The sequence below is a fragment of the Hemicordylus capensis genome, chromosome 2, assembly GCF_027244095.1.
Source record: "Hemicordylus capensis ecotype Gifberg chromosome 2, rHemCap1.1.pri, whole genome shotgun sequence".
NCBI lineage: Eukaryota > Metazoa > Chordata > Lepidosauria > Squamata > Cordylidae > Hemicordylus > Hemicordylus capensis.
Window position 1 is genome coordinate 277,157,813 of NC_069658.1, and position 19,093 is coordinate 277,176,905.

Here is a 19,093-nt window from a genome sequence, read left to right on the forward strand (position 1 = left end):
TACCTCCATGCTAAAATATATAACTTATCCCTGCAATCGGGCTCTGTAGCAGAGGAATGGAAAGTAGCAAATGTAATACCGATTTCCAAAAGGGGATCCAGGGGGAATCCGGGAAATTACAGGCCAGTTAGCTTAATGTCTGTTCCAGGCAAACTGATGGAAAGCATCCTCAGAGATAAAATTGTAAAGCACATAGAACAATAGGCCCTGCTGGGAGAGAACCAGCATGGCTTCTGCAAAGAGAAATCTTGCCTCACAAACCTTTTGGAGTTATTTGAGAGTGTCAACAAGTGTGTGTGGATCCAGGTGATCCAGTTGACATATTATACCTACACTTCCAAAAAGCTTTCAACAAAGTTCCTCATCAAAGACTCCTGAGGAAACTTGGCAGTCATGGGATAAGGGGACAAGTACATGTGTGGATTGCTAATTGGTTGAAAGACAGGAAACAGAGGGTAGGTATAAATGGAGACTTTTCACAATGGAGGGAAGTAAGAAGTGGGGTCCTCCAGGGATCTGTACTGGGACAGGTGCTTTTAAATTTATTCATAAATGATCTAGAAGCAGGGGTAAGCAGCGAAGTGGCCAAATTTGCAGATGATACCAAACTCTTTTGGGTAGTGAAATCCAAAACTGATTGTGAGGCGCTCCAAAAGGATCTCTCCATACTGGGGAGTAGGTGACAAAATGGCAAATGCAGTTCAATGTAAGCAAGTGTAAAGTGATACACATTGGGACGAAGAAGCCAAACTTCAAGTATATGCTGATGGGAACTGAGCTGCTGGTGATGGACCAGGAGAGGGATTTTGGGGTCATGGTGGATAGTTCATTGAAAGTGTCGACTCAATGTGTGGCAGCTGTGAAAAAGGCCAATTCCATGCTAGGGATCATTAGGGAGGGGATTGAAAATAAAATGGCTAATATTATAATTTATAATACTATAATATTATAAAGATTTTAAAATGCCCCCCCCCACTGAAGCTCAGCTCATGAAGTAAAGAAATCTTATATAAGGCTGAATAGTGGTAACAAAAAGCATAGTAATATATCTATATCTCCTATATATATCTATCAATCTCCTATGTACCACAATAGAACATCATCCTAAATTATATTTTAAACGCTTTTGTAAATTGTGGATGATGCAAGTCATTTAATGGTACTAGAGAAAGACATGCTGTTCTGGTAGCTCCCTGCAACACTCACATCAATTTCAGAGGATGAATACAACTGAAGGAAGCCCAGGCAGGTGCTTGGCTAGGGGAGTCAGTCATGTGTCTTGTCTCGGCCCCCCCCCCAAGGCAGTGGGTCCCCAGAAAACTGTCTCCCTTTGCCCTATTATAGTTACACCCCTGCAAGATGATCAGGGCCCTAGAGCACCTTTCTTATAAGGCAAGGCAACAACACCTAGGGCTATTGAGTTTAGAAAAAAAGACGTCTTCGGGGAGACATGATAGAGGTCTATGAAATCATGCATGGTGTGGAGTAAGTGGATAGAGAGAAATTCTTCTCCCTCCCACATAACACTAGAACCAGGGGTCATCCTATGAAATTTATTGCCTGGAAATCTAGGACCGACAAACAGAAGTACTTTTTCACACAACGCATAATCAACTTGTGGAATTTTCTACCACGAGATGTGGTGACAGCCAACAACCTGGATGGCTTTAAGAGGGGTTTGGATGACTTCATGGAGGGGAGGTGTATCAACGGCTACTAGTGGGAGGGTTATAGGCCAGCCTCAAGGCCCTGATCAGGCCCAAGGCCCATCTAGTCCAGCATCCTGTTTCACACAGTGGCCTACCAGATGCTGCTGGAAGCCTACAGGCACGAGTTGAGGGCATGCCCTTTTTCCTGCTGTTACTCCCCTGCAACTGGTATTCAGAGGCATACTGCCTTTGAGGCCGAAGGTGGCCTATAGCCCTCAGACTAGTAGCCATGAAGTTCACTGGATGACTTTGGACCAGTCACTTATCTCTCAGCGTAAGCTACCTCACAGAGTTGTTGTTAGAATACACATAACCATGTATACTACTTTGAGCTCCTTGGAGGAAGAGCAGGATATACATGTAAAACTTAGTTCATCATTGAAAAAACAAACAAAAAACATGTAACTTCCAAAAGATGTAAATTTGAGCAGTTCCACATTGATGGCTCCAGACCTCTGGCTAAATGGTCTCCTGAGCTGGGCTGATAAGTCTGAGAACCTCGTCATATTATTTCCTTAGGCAAAGGAATCACAACTGTGCTTCAATCACATTTGGGCTTGGGAATTACATCTGTTTGAAAACTGAGTAGATAATTACATGTACAATACATAAACAATTACATTAAAATCTTTGTTCAGAGCTCTATTTTACAAAAAGCAGGAAAAATCCACACCTGCAGATTTATTGGTTTAATGCATTATATATGGACAAGAAGATGCTTCGCCATTCAAATCAGTGGTAGGAAATAGCATGCACAAACATAATGATCTAAGATAAAACAGCATCTTCTATTGGATCCTTATGGGCATTTTGATCATGCTATCTGTGCGCAATAGGATTTATGGGGAACATGACTCAAGCTGCCTTTTTCATACTTTTATTTTTTTTAAAGCCCTCTTTAAAAGAGTACTGTATAGAAATGTATATGTATCATAGGAGTTTTAGTTTAAAAAAACAACTCCCTTTAGTTCAAATGAGTTATGCTGGGGTGGTGGGGAGGAATAAACACAAAAATGTATTATAAGGCTTTCTTCTAAGTAACACACACACACACACACACACACACACACACACACACACACACACACAGAGAGAATATAGGGGCATGTGAAAGTTTTGATTAAAGGCAAATCCTTCACAATCCACAGAGCACATACTCAATCAGTGGCTGAAGAGAAAAACCTCTAGGGAGCAGCAGGAACTAAACAATTCTGATAAGGTTTCTGTGACTTTCCAGCAAACAGTAATTTGCTCTTTTATATTTCTTCAATGAAAAGTCATGCATTGCAGTCCCAAAACCTTTAAATCAAATGATTTGCTGGGCATCAGGCATTCAAGTTTCATCACCTACTATAAAATATTGACTCTGCACATTCGTTCCCCCCTCTTTCTCCCCAACTCTTAACAGTAATTGATTTTTTTCCCCTTTTTCAAAGGCTTGCTTCTTAGAGACCTATAATAGGATCCAGAAAGGATAGCTTAATCAGGGCTTAGTTTTTAAAAAAGTTAACTCTGTCAAAAAAAAGGAAGAGAAAAGTAGGAGTCAGTTGAAAACAGAAACAGAAAACAGAGGGTTTCAAAATAATTAATTCAGAACAATCTATCGTCAACAGGAGATGTAATGTATTTTTGTCTTAATATGCTTGCTTTAATCACATATGGTTGACATTACCTTGTCAACAAGAATAAAGCTTCACACACTCTCATGCTTAATAAAATTCTCAGCTGGGTTCATTTGTGAGTACAACTCAATCTGGCATGTGGTTGCAAACTAAATTAAAGATTTTTCTCCCCATTTAAAATGTTGCCTTTCAGCAATGATTTTACTTTCCTATAACATAACCTTTGGCTTGATCCAGTATGCTCAAAACTTCACTCAAATATAAATGTAGTATTTTAGACAAAGCCAAGACTGTGGCCCACTTCAAACACTTAGGAGGCTGGTGAAACAATCCACCTAATGGAGAATTGGGCACATAGTCCTTCTCCTTAAGTGAAGGAGTGAACTACCTTAAGTGACATGAGTAGCCCAGACAAAGGCCTATATTCCCCATTGTCCAAACTGCATAATCTCCAGTCCTTTACTAAAGAGGAAAAATTTCACACACAGGCCCTCATGCATATTGGCTGCCACATAGGTTGCCTTGTCACACATTCCTTTAGGGCTGTTGGGGCGCGAACAGACACTGGCCCACACAATGCACAGTGTTATGGAGGCACAATACTGCACTATGAACAGATAGCTGAAAAAGCAGCACTCCCTTGGGCAAGCTGCAGAAGCACTGCTTTTGCAACCACCCATTCTGAGCAGCCCGGGGAATGCCTTTCACATGTGCCAGAGGCCCACAGTGCAACATTATGCTCCTGTAACATTGCACAACCTGTCAGCCACTACTTGAATTGCCTTGCCATGCAAGGAAATGTCAGAAACAGCCTGCATACTGTCAACACCGTTCTATTCCAACCTGTGATTACTATGCAATAGTCATTTGGTGCATTCCTTTCTGAAGGTTTCCTGAACATGCTTCATTGAAATTCATAGGATCTGCATATCAGCTGTGCTTTTGCACAATGTTCATTCAATTGCCCTGGGGCAAATTGAAGGTTATTTTTTAAAAAAATATATATTAAATATTTATATTTAAATACACATATTTAGTTAAATATTTATATTATTAAATATTTATATTCCACCTTTCCAGAACACAATTTACAACACAGCTAACAAATATATCATATATAATTGGTGGGAGGAGGGGGGAGAGAATGAAATCCAAAATATAGTTTCTGAAGGATTGTGACTCATGCCTCTGTCTGTTTTACACAAGTAACTTTTGCTGTATACATCACGTGTATTATCAGAAGTCAGTTCCTAGAAACTTTTGATCCTCAGTTCAGCAAAAAAAAAAAAAAAAAGGGGGAGGGGGATGTCTATGCTTCCTAAAACTGGCAGAAGAGCTTAAATTTGATACTTTCCATGGCACATATGTTGTCTTACTCCTGAACTTTTCCACCAACATATAAACTTAATGCCTATATCTTTAAAAAGATGTTTAATTATCTGGTGGTGAGAAGATAATCTTCTGCAATCTTTATTTTTAGATGCTGTTTCTACAGGCTATTTAAAATCTATTATTGTTTGCTGGTTTGGGGACCCACAGGCAGCTGAAAGTGGGAATATTAATGCTTAAAGTATATAAAATAAAGCTTTAGCAAAGTTCATAAATGAAGAATTAAGAACATGGGAAGTTTCCCCTTCTTTTCCCACAAAGTGAACAAAAAATGCTTCCTCAGATCACAACAGTGGCTAGGCTGAGAAGCTTCTGGAAACAAGAACTGGACAACATTGATGGTGAGTGCATGAGGCCAGCTGTGCCCCACCCTTGGCTACAGCAGCTCTGAAATAAAGTAAAATCACTTTGCTGTAGCAGTGTACCACGGGGTGAAGGGAGAGGAAGTCCCACCCCTGCCACATCAATTGGCTTGTGCTTACAGACAAGTCCTGCTGTAAATATGAGTGTCAGGGCATGCTGCTGACTGATGTGGCAGGGGCAGGATTTCCTCTCCCTTCATCCCACTGTACATGGCTACAGCAGAGTGATTTTATAATGTCTGAATGAGGCTCCAAATCCGGCAGGGTCTCCACACTAATAAACTCGCCACTTTCCTTGGTTACTGAGGCGCACCCGGCTCTACCACAGTTAGTCAGCATATCAGAGGGACTAGCAGCTTTTTGTTCCAATCTTATATTTTAGCAGTTTATGATCAAGACTAAAAGTTGCCACCCTGACAGGGTGTGGTGGAGCCAGGCGTACCTCAGCAGCCATGGAAAGTAGTACAAAATGGAAGGAGAGGCACTGCTGGGCACATACATGCTTGACCAATATGTGGAGAGGCAATGACCCAGTGGGTGCCCCATCTCTCTTTCTCTCAGAACTTTGTACCTGGGTGAACTGGCAAGTATTGTGCAAGATATATGGAGGCTCTAGAGTTGATCAGATTGGAAGAAAAGCCCTGCCCCACAATGAAATGCTACAGAACGGGGGGAGGGGATGTGCTAGCTGTTGCTCCTATCCACTGCTGCAGAGTCAATATGGAACTGACTCATACGTTTTATGTTGACATGTTCTTTCCTCCCTTGATTTCATGTAGGATGGACTAATCTGGACTGACCTTCCCCCAAGTTACTCCAGAAAACTGAGTTTTCTCTGTATTATCTAAGTTAAAAGGTAAAGGAATTCAGCACTTATAAAATGTTTAAATGGTTAATTAAGCTTTGTTGGGATCAAGTATCTAGTTATATGCTTCCACCAGCTTAGAACTTTGTGTCTAAGTTTGACAAAGCCTGCATTAACACCCCCGTTCTAAGCAAACTATTACATCTCCATTCATCAAATAAAAAGGTATTAAATCACTTCTCTTTCCAATGTGTTGAAAAATGCCCACACAGCAAATGAAGGTTCTACCTTGTAATAAGGAAGGACAGCGCACTAAATCATGGCAAAAATGCTTGCTCCCCAAAAGGGTGGGGGAAGGGGAAATGCTCTTAAACAAAATTAAATGCACTAAAAGTAGCAATATAATGGGAAATCGCTTGCTTGAACACACCATTGCCAGTAAAAATTAGAATTACATTAAACACAGCAAAATCATGGGTAACAGGCAATTTGGAATGTTAAAATCTGTCATTTCACTGCTAAAGTACTCTATATTCCTAACAGGTATAGGTCAATAACAAGCTCTTCCAGAATCTACACAGGATTCTTACTATCCTCTGGGCCCAAGGATGGGGTGATCATTCAGTGAAAAGATGCTTGAATATGTTAACACCCCTGCTTGGATGACTTCAAGCAAACTGAAATGGGCACAGCGTGGACACACAGCAACCACCCAAAGTTGTGAGGTACAATATGCTTTTCTGATCATCTCTGTGTAAAATTCTATCCCATAAGCTGGAGCAGGCAAAATGCATTCCAAAAGGCACGTTGGCGTAGGCTCAAGATCTTCCACTAGAATTCTAAGGAACTTAGCTTGAATTCCTTTTCCAAGTTGCTAGCAGAAAGACTTTTCAAAGGAAAAACCCACAAGTCTGAGAACATGTATGTGCAGCATGTGCACATGCATGCATCTCGCCACCCCCGCAAAACCTGCCTTCTACTCAACCAGGCCATTGCATCAACCAGCCTAGTGTCTACTTTAACTTGTTAATCTCTGTTTTCCACCATTTTAGGCAGAGGTATTTTCCAGCCATACTACTCTAGACCTGTTAGGGACTGAAACTTGGATCTTCTGATAAGCAAAAGATTTTCTCTACCAGAAACATATTGCCTTGCCACTAACTAAACCCCCAGAGCAGAGTGTTATTTAGACATGGGCCATAGTTTAAACACTATTTGTTTTCCACCTATTAATAACTAAACTTTCTTTTCACTATCCCAGATATCCCCGTTAGCATCCTAGGGACTTCATACTGCATTCCTCACATCACTCTTTTATGAGAACTGGGGGGGGAAATATGCAAGCCATAAGTGAAAGACTTTTTCATGCTGTGCAAAGAAGAACTGAGCAATGAAGCAGTAAAAGATACATGGTATTTGAATCTGAATGCACAAGGCTTGCTAACGACCACAGAAAACGTGGTTGCTTCTCTATTACCTAATGGCATACCATCTGACAATTCAAATAAATCCATTGCTAATATACTGGATTACATATAGAGCTGAATGCTGTTTATATTTTACTTCATTTGATGTAAACAATGGCATAGGACAGCGGGGGTGGAGTGGGGGAGCAGCAAGAGAGAGGCAAATGCCATCCTCTTAAGAAATTAATAAAGGAATTTGCATAAGCACTTGCAGCCAAAAAGGGCAATCTAGAAAAAGAGTCAGTGCAATCTAGAAAAAGCATTCTGATATGCTATTGAATTAAATGAGGTCTGTGTACTTAAATCCCAGTGACTTCAAGCACATTTAAATTTTATTTTATTTATTTATTTGATTGATTGATTTCTATACCGCCCTTGATTGATTGATTGATTTCTAAACCGCCCTTCCAAAAATGGCTCAGAGCGGTTCACACAGAGAAATAACAAATAAATAAGATAAACAAAATGGATCCCAGTCCTCAAAGGGCTCACAATCTAAAAAGAAACGTAAGACAGACACTAGCAACAGTCACGGGAAGTACTGTGCTGGGGGTGGATAGAGCCAGTTACTCTCCCCCTGCTAAATAAAGAGAATCACCACATTAAAAAGTGCCTCTTTGCCACGTTAGCAGGGGGCTAATTTTGTCAGATTGTACCAAGGAATATCTAGTGCATTAGAACAGGTTAACTGAAATATGGCAGAGATGAGGGATCCTCTTTAGATCTGCCCTAAATTACCTTGAATACAGCAACTTGCTTTACACTGTCAGGAAAAAAAATCTCAGGGATCCTGGGATGAACAGAGTTCCTGGTTGCATGGAGGAGTCTTTCATACATACAGCTGTATGTGCATAGATACCTTTCACACAAATGTAGAATGCACTGATGCGAAGTGCCTAGGCAGCAGGCACTTAAAGATAAGGGCCAGCAGGTAGGTCCCAATCCTTCTCTGCACATTCAATGAACATGTAAGAGAGTGATCATGTGAAGACCCCTAGAGAGACCTATTTATTCTGTTTTGAGCTGGGGATCTATGAGAAAGATGAGAGTCCTTTGAATACCTTGGCAAATAGGGGAATGGGGGAAAAGGTGTAAAGCAACCCTTTGATTACTTTGCTTTCAGAGCACTGGTAACTTGCGCTGTTGCACACTGAAAAACTTTGCTAATTTTGAGGTTCAGTAACGACGACGTGAAGAGATCCAATGCTGAACAACCCATTCTGAACGTAAAAGGCTTCCTGGTCCAGAGAGCACCGCTGACATTTCAGTCAATCTGCTTGCGTACGTCTTGGAAATACTCCATTTTCCTGGGGAGAATGTGAGACTTGGCCCACTGAAGCAAGTGCATCACTTTCTTGGGAGTGAGAGAGACCTTGTCCCTCACTGGTAGTTCACATACACTTTGTCTATGTTGTCCTTAATAGCACATGATGGCTGTCTACTTTGGGAAATGTCTTGAACAGACATTATCTGCTCAATGTCTTTTTAGGCTCTGGCCTAAAAGATGTTCAACTAAGTATCTAGTGGTTTTGGACTGCTCTTCTGTTCACTGAATCCCCCATCCTGTGAAGCTGGCTCCTGCCATGGAGAAAGAATTGCAGTGATAAAACCTAGTTCAGTTACTAGTGAATAAGAACACACACCTGTGTAATCCAGGTACTTACCCATGCAGCACAGGGGATGGCAAACAATAGGTACAGGGGGTGCAGGCAGAAAAAACTGAACGCGAGTACAGCAACAAGCAGGGCCAACCTAAAGGAACATGGACTTCTAAACAGTGGAGACAACAGGCTCCATCACCTCAAAAAGGGGGCCAGGGTGTGGCTCCTGTCAATAATTTGACTGATAAGATCCACAGACCCCTTTAACCTGCCTGAAATCTGCCCAGTCACTCCAGTTTGCACATATGGACATACTAAGTCAGTCCATTGATCCATCTAGCTCAGTATCCTCAACACTCACTGGAAGCAGCTCTCCATAGTTTCACATGAAGGTCCCTCTCAGCTCTATCTGGAGATGCCAGGGATTCACATATTTGTAGTTGAAGTAAGGCACGTGTGGTACCACTTAGATATGACCCCCTCCTCCCTCCCTGTCCAAATCATGGCTTTAAGCCAGTGTACAGAAAAGGATCTTCTAGGCATCTGGATGTCTAGAACTATCCGTCTGAGGAAAAAGTAAAGTAATGAATTCTAATAGGAGTCAAAATTATTCTAAGGGGTTGGTATTCCCCCCCCCGCCCAAACTTTCACAAGGGTTATAAAATTCTGGTGCCATCTTCCTTCCTTCTCTCCCTTACCCGACAAGTTTTCCAAAACTTTTCATTTGACATATATATTTCAAATATAGTTTAGTTTCGATTTTTGTTTTCTATATTTGACCTCCATTATCCTAGATAATCACAAAAGCTACCTGTAATGCTGCAGAAGAGGCTACAATTTTAGGAAAATAAATCCCAAGAATTTGTCAAATCAAAAGGAAAATAGTAGTGGTAAAAACATTTTTAAAAGGACAACGGTATTATTTTGACACCAGTGACAGCTGAAAAAGAAGCAAATGGCAGAAATATTTAATGATACCTTCCTTCAGGATTCTGATCACTGCCTGAGATGTCTAGAAAATCGAAAGCCACAAGACCTTCCATTCATAATCCACACACAACATAATGGCATTGATGTTCCCCTGCCATTATTTTACCTTCACTGCACTGGACAGAAGTGATTCTTTGGACAGAAGTAAACAAGCTTAAGAAAAGTGACATGAATAAGAAATGCTTATTCCATATTCATAAAACAACAGTCTGTGTTTGGACTGAGGGATGGCTATAGAAGAAAACAAATTAAGCTTGTCATCAATTATTCCATTTATGTGAACTAAGATGCCAATAGCCAACATTTTATTGTGCTGGAGGAATGTCAGTCAATATCATCTTCTCCAAATATGGCAAATAAACACTTATTAATAATCAGCTGATATGATTAAAGCCCTGCTGTTATTATTGACCACATTTTAAAATGCTATAAAAAGAAGGTTCTGTTGGTAAGACACCATATCTTCCTCACCTCTTTAATCCTGCTTTTAAAACAACTTTAAAAACAAACAAACCCCTACTTAAAAAAACAGCACAGTTTCTATCATTTTGGAATGTGGGATTTGTTTTATATTGACAGCTTTCCTGCATCTCTTGACAGTATTCTTCATGGAAAGCACATGTGTTCATTTAACAAACTTGGCAATGGCTTTGTAAAAGCATGGTATATGCTGCTTCTCAACTGCTTCAACCTCTCAAGGTCCTGGAGTATTGATAAGGGTCATCAGAAGCAAGCAGCAACAAGCCTATCAAAGAACTTGGATTCTCATCAGAGGCCCTGTTCTGAGTTCTTGGAGAGGTGCTCCCAGGAAGCCTTGTGGTTGCCAAGCTTCAGAATACTCTTTCCTGGAACACTGCCTGTCTTCCCTGATTTTGACCTACTGCTATGCAATCAGGCCCTCTTACCTTAGAAGGCCTTTGGTGTCATGGTAATTTACTTGTCTGTGATTTGCTGCTACAAGCAATCTTAGCTTCTGTGCTGCTTTCTTTGTTTTTTTAGTAGCTGTAATTTAAAATGCATTCTTTCATGTTTTAATTATTTGTTGCTTTGGTTGTTTTCAATTTTGTTGGCTGCACTGGGTATTTTATACAGAAAGGAGAGATAAGCAAGTTTTAAATAAAGAAATAACAATAAGCATCCTTCTTTCTGTGGCACAGAAGAGGAGTGGAACTCACACAAGTCCTCCAAACATATGGCCATATGGCAGCGGGAACTATGTGAGTTTCCATATATGCCTATAGAGGGCCACTTCAGCTCAGTGCATGAATCTGGCCACAAAAGAGTAGGTCATCTCAAAATGACTTCCTTCCTCACTTAAGTCTTGATATAGTGAGGTCATGCACATGACCTCGCTGGGGAAGGAGGGCGGGCTGTGGGGAAGCGAAGGGAAACTACAGTGCAGGGAAGGGTGGCTCAGCAAAGGGAAACACTGGGAGTGAGAGGCCTTCCTCCTCCCATATCCCAGGGTGCCCCAGGGCATGAGCCCGGAGGCTGTTCTTCTCAGAGCAGCTGCTGCACTTGGTATGGCCACTCCTCCCTCCGCCACTCCCGGCTTGCTGCCGGAAATGGCAGCGGGTTTGGGGGAAGCCGTTTAACCCGATGGCGATCATCAACACGATTGCTAGCCGAAGTTAAGCAAACCATAGTTTTGCTTAACCTTGGCTAAATGCCAGGCTTGGCGTGGGGGCAGTGCCAGGTGCAACCTCGCTCCTGACGCTTCACATGTGCAGCCGAACCCGGGCTAGGCTGCCCTAGCCTGGGTTCAGCTGCATGTGTGAATATCCTTAGTGTGATTTAAATGCAATAGTAGCCATGTAGAAGCTGACCATGAACAGAGACCCCATCACTCAGGTAATCAACAAAAAGGAAAAGGAATGCTCTTTACTCAGGTTTTCCATTCCAGAGATGCAGTTATAGCCAGTAGGGGTGTGCAATTCAGATTTTCGGTGTCTCGATTCGGATCCGAACTGAAACACCCCTGTTCTGTTCTGTATCCGAATATTGCCCATCCGAATCACCCCTGATTCGATTCGGATCCAAATTAATCTGAATCTGAATCGATTCGGATTAAAAAAACAGGTCCTGGGGCCAAAAGAGTGGGGTGGGGTGGTAGGCCTAATGGGTGGAGGCTACCACCCCAATTGCAGAGTGATTGGGCAAAGGGCTGATTTTTGGTGAATTGTTGAAGTTTACGCGTCTTTAAGGTTTTTCCTCATAATAAGTTATAATGGAGCTTTCAGCAGCCCCATAAGTGCACTTGGGGGGTGCTGGGGTGGCCCAGAGCGAGTGGTGGTGTGGTTCACATGGGGTGCCAACCACCCCCATGGGTTTCTAACCCACGGGGTACAGGGTTCTGTTGTTTCTGAGGTATTCTGAGTGTGGATTCTATGATAGCAAATTAGAGTGGATTCATGGTGTCTCATTGAAAATAATTTGCTATCATAGAATCCACACTCAGAAACAACAGAACCCTGTACCCCGTGGGTTAGAAACCCATGGGGGTGGTAGGCACCCTATGTGAACTACACCACCACTCGCTCTGAGCCACCCCAGCACCCCCCAAGTGCACTTATGGGGCTGCTGAAAGCTTCATTATACATTATGAGGAAAAACCTTAAAGACGCGTAAACTTCAACAATTCACCAAAAATCAGCCCTCTGCCCAAATCCTTTGAAAAAATTCAGGTAGCTTCCTTGCCCCTACCCGGCACTACCACCAACCCCACACTGCTCTAGGCCACCCCTTTCCCCCCGACATGAAGCGATACACGCTCCATTATACCTAAAGGGGGGAAACCTTAAAAACGCGTAAATATCAGAAATTCACCAAAAATCAGCCCTCTGCCCAATCACTCTGCAATTGGGGTGGTAGCCTCCACCCATTAGGCACTACCACCCCACCCCACTCTTTTGGCTCAGATCCCACACTATGCCCCCAATCTGCTCCAAAGACACTAAAAGTTCAAAAAATCACCAAAAATCTGCCCTTTGCCCAATCCCTCTGCAATTGGGGTGGTAGCCTCCACACATTAGGCACTACCACCCCACCCCACTATTTTGCCCCTGGGACCTGAAATTTGAGCAGACGTCACACCAGACCTTTTTGCATTGAAGTCAATGGGATGCAAAAAGGCGGGAAATTCAAATAGATGTCATTGCTCAAAATGGAGGGGGGGGGAGAAGGCCACTAAATTGAGCTCCAAAACATCCGAATATTTCGTATCCGAAACGGGTGATTCGTTTCGGATCCGAAATTATTCGGATTTCTTAGTGGGTGATTCAGTTCGGCTCCGAATCACCTGAAATTCGCTGTTTCGGGTACAGATCATTCTGTACCCGAAACGTTTCGCACATCCCTAATAGCCAGTTCCATAGCGATAGCAATAGCAATAGCACTTACATTTATATACCGCTCTATAGCCGGAGCTCTCTAAGCGGTTTACAATGATTTAGCATATTGCCCCCAACATTCTGGGTACTCATTTTACCGACCTCGGAAGGATGGAAGGCTGAGTCAACCTTGAGCCCCTGGTCAGGATCGAACTTGTAACCTTCTGGTTACAGGGCGGCAGTTTTACCACTGCGCCACCAGGGGCTCTTCCATGCCAGTAGTTCCATGCCAGTAGTTCAACAATATTTTTCCAGGTGAAATCACCAAAGAACTATTGTAGCCTCACTTGGACTTTCACAGGTGAGAGGCATGGCATGCAGCTGTAATGGTCTGAAGGTGAGCTGCTATTACAGCAATTTCGCCTTTAGCCCAAGCAGCTGCAATAGTCCAGTGCTCCTTGTAACTCAGAGACTGGATGTCCTGGTACCAATAGTCTCTCCCAACTTTAAAGAGACATGAAAGACAGCCAGGATAGCATTTTCCAGCAACATGGATGGAAGATGGGAGCAGGGGAGATGAACAGAATGTAGACGTAGTGGAGAAAGAGGGACGAAGACAGGCAGATTTTAAAACAGCTTTGCAAATAATGTTCTTAGCTGTTACATTCCAGTAGCTTGCATGTGGCCTTAAATTGCACTGCAGGAAGTGCAATTATGAATAAAAGGCAATTTGTAATTCTCCTTCTAAAACCTTGCAGAACTGCTGCATGTCTGCGTTTAATGAGGGACTGATCACTTGCCATATATCCTTGGAAATCCCAGTTTAATTCCCCACATATCCCATACAACGTATTGTTGAAACTGAAAACTAAAATTCTCTCTCTGGTGGCCTGCCTGCACAGCATCACCTATGGCCACAGCAGTGCCAGGAGGGGTAAAAGCTCAAAATCAGTCACACTGCAGGGCCAAGGGACAGGCTGGCAGCTCTGAAAGTGCCTCAGTTAAAAGAGACTGCAACATAGTCTGGAGGGAAAAAGGGAACAATAGCTGGTGCACAGAGAGATACAGTCAAAGCAATGGAGGATAATAACTAGAAAAAAAGAAAGAAGAAAGGATGATGGCAATAATTTCTGTCTGATTTGAAATCTACAGTGGACAAAGCCACAGGCACCAATTGTACCTACATGTCAAGGCCTGACATTCCTATTAGCAAGGTGCCCAAGGGCAGACACAGTTTTTAGCAGGGCCCTCACTTTACAAGGGCGGGGAGGGAGCCTAACTTGTCCAATGGGATGCTGTGAAAGAGACACATTCCGAGAAACCACAGGAAGCAAGCAAAAACGAGGACTGAAGAAGTACAAGTGGGAAGAGAACAAAGGGGCAGAGAGGCAAGCTCGAGTGTGCTGAGTAGGGAAACTCTTTTAGTGAGAAAAGAGAAAGGGCAAGTGGATGATATTAAATAACACATATCAGATGAAATAGTAAAACAGAAGAGGAGATAAAAGGAACTAAAGATTATTAAATAAATTGTGATATATAGATATTTTTTTAAGAGAAGGATTCAATAAAATGGTCAAATACCTTTGATTACCTGGACACACAAAATTTCTGGAAAAACTGGCTATTGTAGCCAAGTGTTTTATATTACTAACCAGGGTAGAGAAATCCATGTGCCCACTTGCAAATGGATCCTGGCAATCAAGTTGTTGAAGGGAAAAGGAAGTAGACTTCTGATGAATCCAGTGTGTGATGTTGTGAGTAGGACCTTATTGCTGCCTCCTCTTCTCCCCAAACACCACTACTCCCACAATTGCACATGCTTCCTGTCTCTCAGTAAATTGTGTGTTCTATTTATTTTATATTTTTAGATCTAAATTCCTCTAAACCTTTTTCTTTCTCATTTCTATTCAACGGTATCGTTGAATAGAACGATACCGTTTCCTTTCTGAATCCTTTCCCACTAATTTTTAGTGGCCCACATGTTGTGCCGTTGTAGGAGAGAGCAAGAAAGGCTGCACTGTCATAGAGAGGCTGCTGAGCACCTGCAGTGAAGGCTTGCTCCTCAGCCAAGTGTGAGTAGAGAGGGATGAAGAAGCAATTCTTGCTTCTCTCTCCTCACTCCAAAACTTCTTTTCTCACTTGCAGAAATACATCTCTGCAGGTCACACAGCCCTCAGGGACATATTTCTTTGAGTGAAAAGGACTTTTGAAGGGAGGAGAGAGAAGCAAAAATTGCTCCCCCATCCCCCTCCACCTGTGCTCAGATGCAAAAAAAGCATTCATCGCAGGTACTCTGTGGCCTCACTACAAGGGTGCAGCCTTTCCTCTGCTCTCTGGCAACAGCACAACACGATGAACAGTGTTTTCTACTTCTCTTTTCTCCTCTCCTCTCTTGTCCTCTTTTTGTGCACCCATCTCTTCCAATATTCTTCTGTGGAAGTTGACAAGGCTTCCCATGACATACTTAAGCAGTGCCTAGGGAGTAGGGAAAAATCAGAATGCTCTAGCAAGAACAGTGGTGCTGCCTCTTAATGACATATTCAGATATCAAGCTGGAGGCAAGTTGCTAAATTTGCTAAAGGTTTTGCAGCCCTAATCTCATTCTTCCTAATACAGCAACATTACTGTTCAATTTCTGATGTTGTTCCTTTGTAGGCACTGCTCCCCCATGAGGCAAACTGAGGCAGTTTGCCTCAGGTGGCAGCTTTGGGGGGGGGTCTTTTGGGGGGTGACAGAATGCATTCTTGTGTGCCTCTGGCTGCTGTCGCTAGTTTTGTCCCCAGGCAGGCAATAGTGCTACCGCTGCCTCACCTCCTTGCTGGCCCCACCCCCACTTCCCAAGTCAGGGGATGCCCTCTTCCTTCTCTCAGGGTGAGCCATCACTGGATGTTTACACAGCACACCCCATGTGCAGGATGTTGTGCCAGCAGCACTTCTTCCTCTTTGGCTCCAAGCATCATACTTGTCTGAGGGAATGGCAGTGAGAGTAATAGTGCACCCAGGCAGGTATCCATATGCTCCACAAACAGCCAGCAGCACCAGCAACATATCCTGCAAGGGGAAGAAGGCAGCACCTGGGTTTGGGAGATGGAGGTGGGGCCAGTGAGCGGGTGGGGCCAGTGTTGGCACTCCTGCCTGGGGGCAGGACAGCTTACTGCTGTTCATATCTAGTGATGAATGGCAACACACTGACACTGTTCCTTTACAATTCTGACTAGCAGCATGGTTGCTTCCCTGGGGCAAGATACCATACTGGTGCAGCTATAATTGAAATACAAACTCCACACGTGCAGAGACAATCATATTTGCTCACCCTCCCAATTTGTCCTACCCATGACTTTTTTTATACACTCACTTAGTGTGGGACCCACTAGGGTCCCTGTCTGGGCATCCTTTAATCGTGTGAGTGGGGCGTTCATCTGAATCAACCCTCTACACATGCTCCAAAATCCTGCACCTGACAGCATGTCGGGACACTCTCCAATGACATCAGGGCAGGAGTCCTCTCAGCACAATCCTGTCCTGCTTGTGTGTTATGTCTGATGCTCATCCAAACTGGCCCACAATCTGTCTGTGTTGTATCATTAAAACACAATTTCTGAATGCTTGGATGACGTTTTCTATTAGATTTTGAACCTGAACTGAATAATCTTTCTGAAGGAAGTGATGCCAGATAGGGAGGTCAATGTAATTGTGTTCACCAGAAGAACACTGATGTACAATAAGTCACATGACAACTGGGCCCTGAATGCAGATATACATCTGAATTTGTGTCAAAACATGCATTTAGTCAATTCAGTTAGGCTTGGTTACATATTGCACTGTGGATTAGACTTCAGCATTGAGATGTGAACCCACATCAGCAATATGCAGAAGACTGCTTACACACAAGGATTAATCCCGATGGCTTGCTGCATGAATCTAGAATTAAAGTAGCCAGTTATATAACAGAACTAACTTAAATTAACAAGTCTTTTAAATATCACTGCTGGAGAAAATTGGTCCCATCAGATGCGCTTTCCCCAATTTATGTTTTCTAGTACATTTTTGGTTATGTGAAGTCAACACGCAATTGCATTAGAACATCATCTATGCAGCATCAAAAGATTTTTACCTTAGGATCAGCACTGAGCAATTTGAATGCTTGATACACTTGTTCTTCCTTCACGCCTCCACCAAGATCCAGGAAATTGGCAGGCTTTCCGCCATTAAGGTCAATTATATCACAGGTTGCCATAGCAAGCCCAGCTCCATTGACTGTAATTAAGAAAGTCAGATGTTTGTATTTTAAAACTAAGATGCAGACCTGTGCAAGGCAAATGCAGTTTAACTATACCAAAAGAAAAAGGAAAATAAAGAAATAGTGGGAATGAGGGGACAAAAGGAACAAACAGGGATTTGGATACACTGCATAAAGTGAAAACAATGGGGAAGCATTGTGGAAGCATGTCCGCCACCCAGAATTGTCTGGATGGACAGGGTTTTTTGTGGGGTTTTTAAAATAAAAAAATTACATTGAAATACATAAATACATGTCTGCTTCTAGTAGAGTTTTTGTGCATGTGCGACCACCTGAAAGTTAATCTCTCTTAAGCTTTGAAAGACAGAGTTCTAGTGAAGCACTCCCCTTTTTTCATTGGCCATTGTGGCTAATTCTTCTGTTATTGTTTCATATGGTAGTGTTGGTAGATACACATGTGGACAAATTTGTTGGTACCCTTACAGCTCATTGAAAAAGTGTTTTATGCCTCCTGAAAATCAATTAAATGAAAAGCAATTGTCCCATGTATATCTGCATGTCTTTGATATGTCATCGAGTAAAGCAAAGCAAGTGTGAAAAGAGATAAAGTATTGCTTATTCTACAAAGATATTCTAAAGTGGCCTGGACACATTTGTTGGTACCCCTAGAAAAGATCATAAATAATTGAATTAGAGTGATTTTTCAAATTAGCTGTTTTCTTCAATTAGCATCACACATGTCTCCAATTGTGCAATCAGTCATTCAGCCTACTGAAATGGAGAAAAGTAGTCACTCTGCTGTTTGGTATTATCATGTGTCCCACAATGAACATGGACCAGAGAAAGCAAAGGAAAGAGTTGTCTGAGGAGATCAGAAAGAAAATTATAGACAAGCATATGTTAAAGGTATAGGCTATAAGACCATCTCCAAGAAGTTTGATGTTCCTGTGACAAGTTGCAAATATTATTAAGAAGTTCAAGGTCCATGGGACTGTAGCCAATCTCCCTGGACATGGCTGCAAGAGGAAAACCGACCCTAGAATGGGCAGAAGGATAGTGAGAATGGTAGACAAAAAGCCAAGGACAACTTCCAAAGAGATACAAGCTGAACTCCAAGGTCAAGATCCATCAGTGTCTGATTGCACCATCTGTCACTTTTTGAGTGACAGTGGGCTCAATGGAAGAAGACCCAGGAGGACACCACTGTTGAAAGAAAAACATAAAAAAAGCCAGACTGGAATTTGCTAAAACGCATATTGACAAGCCACAATGCTTCTGGGAGAATGTCCTTTGGACAGATGAGACAAAACTGGAGCTTTTTGGCAAGTCACATCAGCTCTATGTCCACAGACGATAAAATGAAGCTTTCAAAAGAAAAGAACACCATGCCTACTGTGACACATGGAGGAAGCTTAGTGATGTTTTGGGGCTGCTTTGCTGTGTCTGGCATGGGGTGCCTTGAGTCTGTGCAGGGAACAATGAAATCTCAAGACTATCAAGACATTCTGGAGCGAAACGTATTGCTCTGAGACAGAGAAAGCTCTGTCTCAGTCGCAGGTCATGGATCCTCCAACAGGATA

General features: G+C 42.5%; 1 protein-coding gene across 2 annotated transcripts in view; it reads right to left on the reverse strand.

The window, feature by feature from the left end:
* The window catches only part of SUCLG2 (succinate-CoA ligase GDP-forming subunit beta), a 322,226-nt gene that overhangs the window by 77,467 nt on the left and 225,666 nt on the right, over positions 1-19,093 (reverse strand). For both annotated transcript variants that reach the window (XM_053299291.1, XM_053299290.1), the window contains one exon: positions 17,388-17,530. In XM_053299291.1, the coding sequence (XP_053155266.1) occupies positions 17,388-17,530 (143 nt within the window). The remainder of the gene's footprint in view (positions 1-17,387; positions 17,531-19,093) is intronic.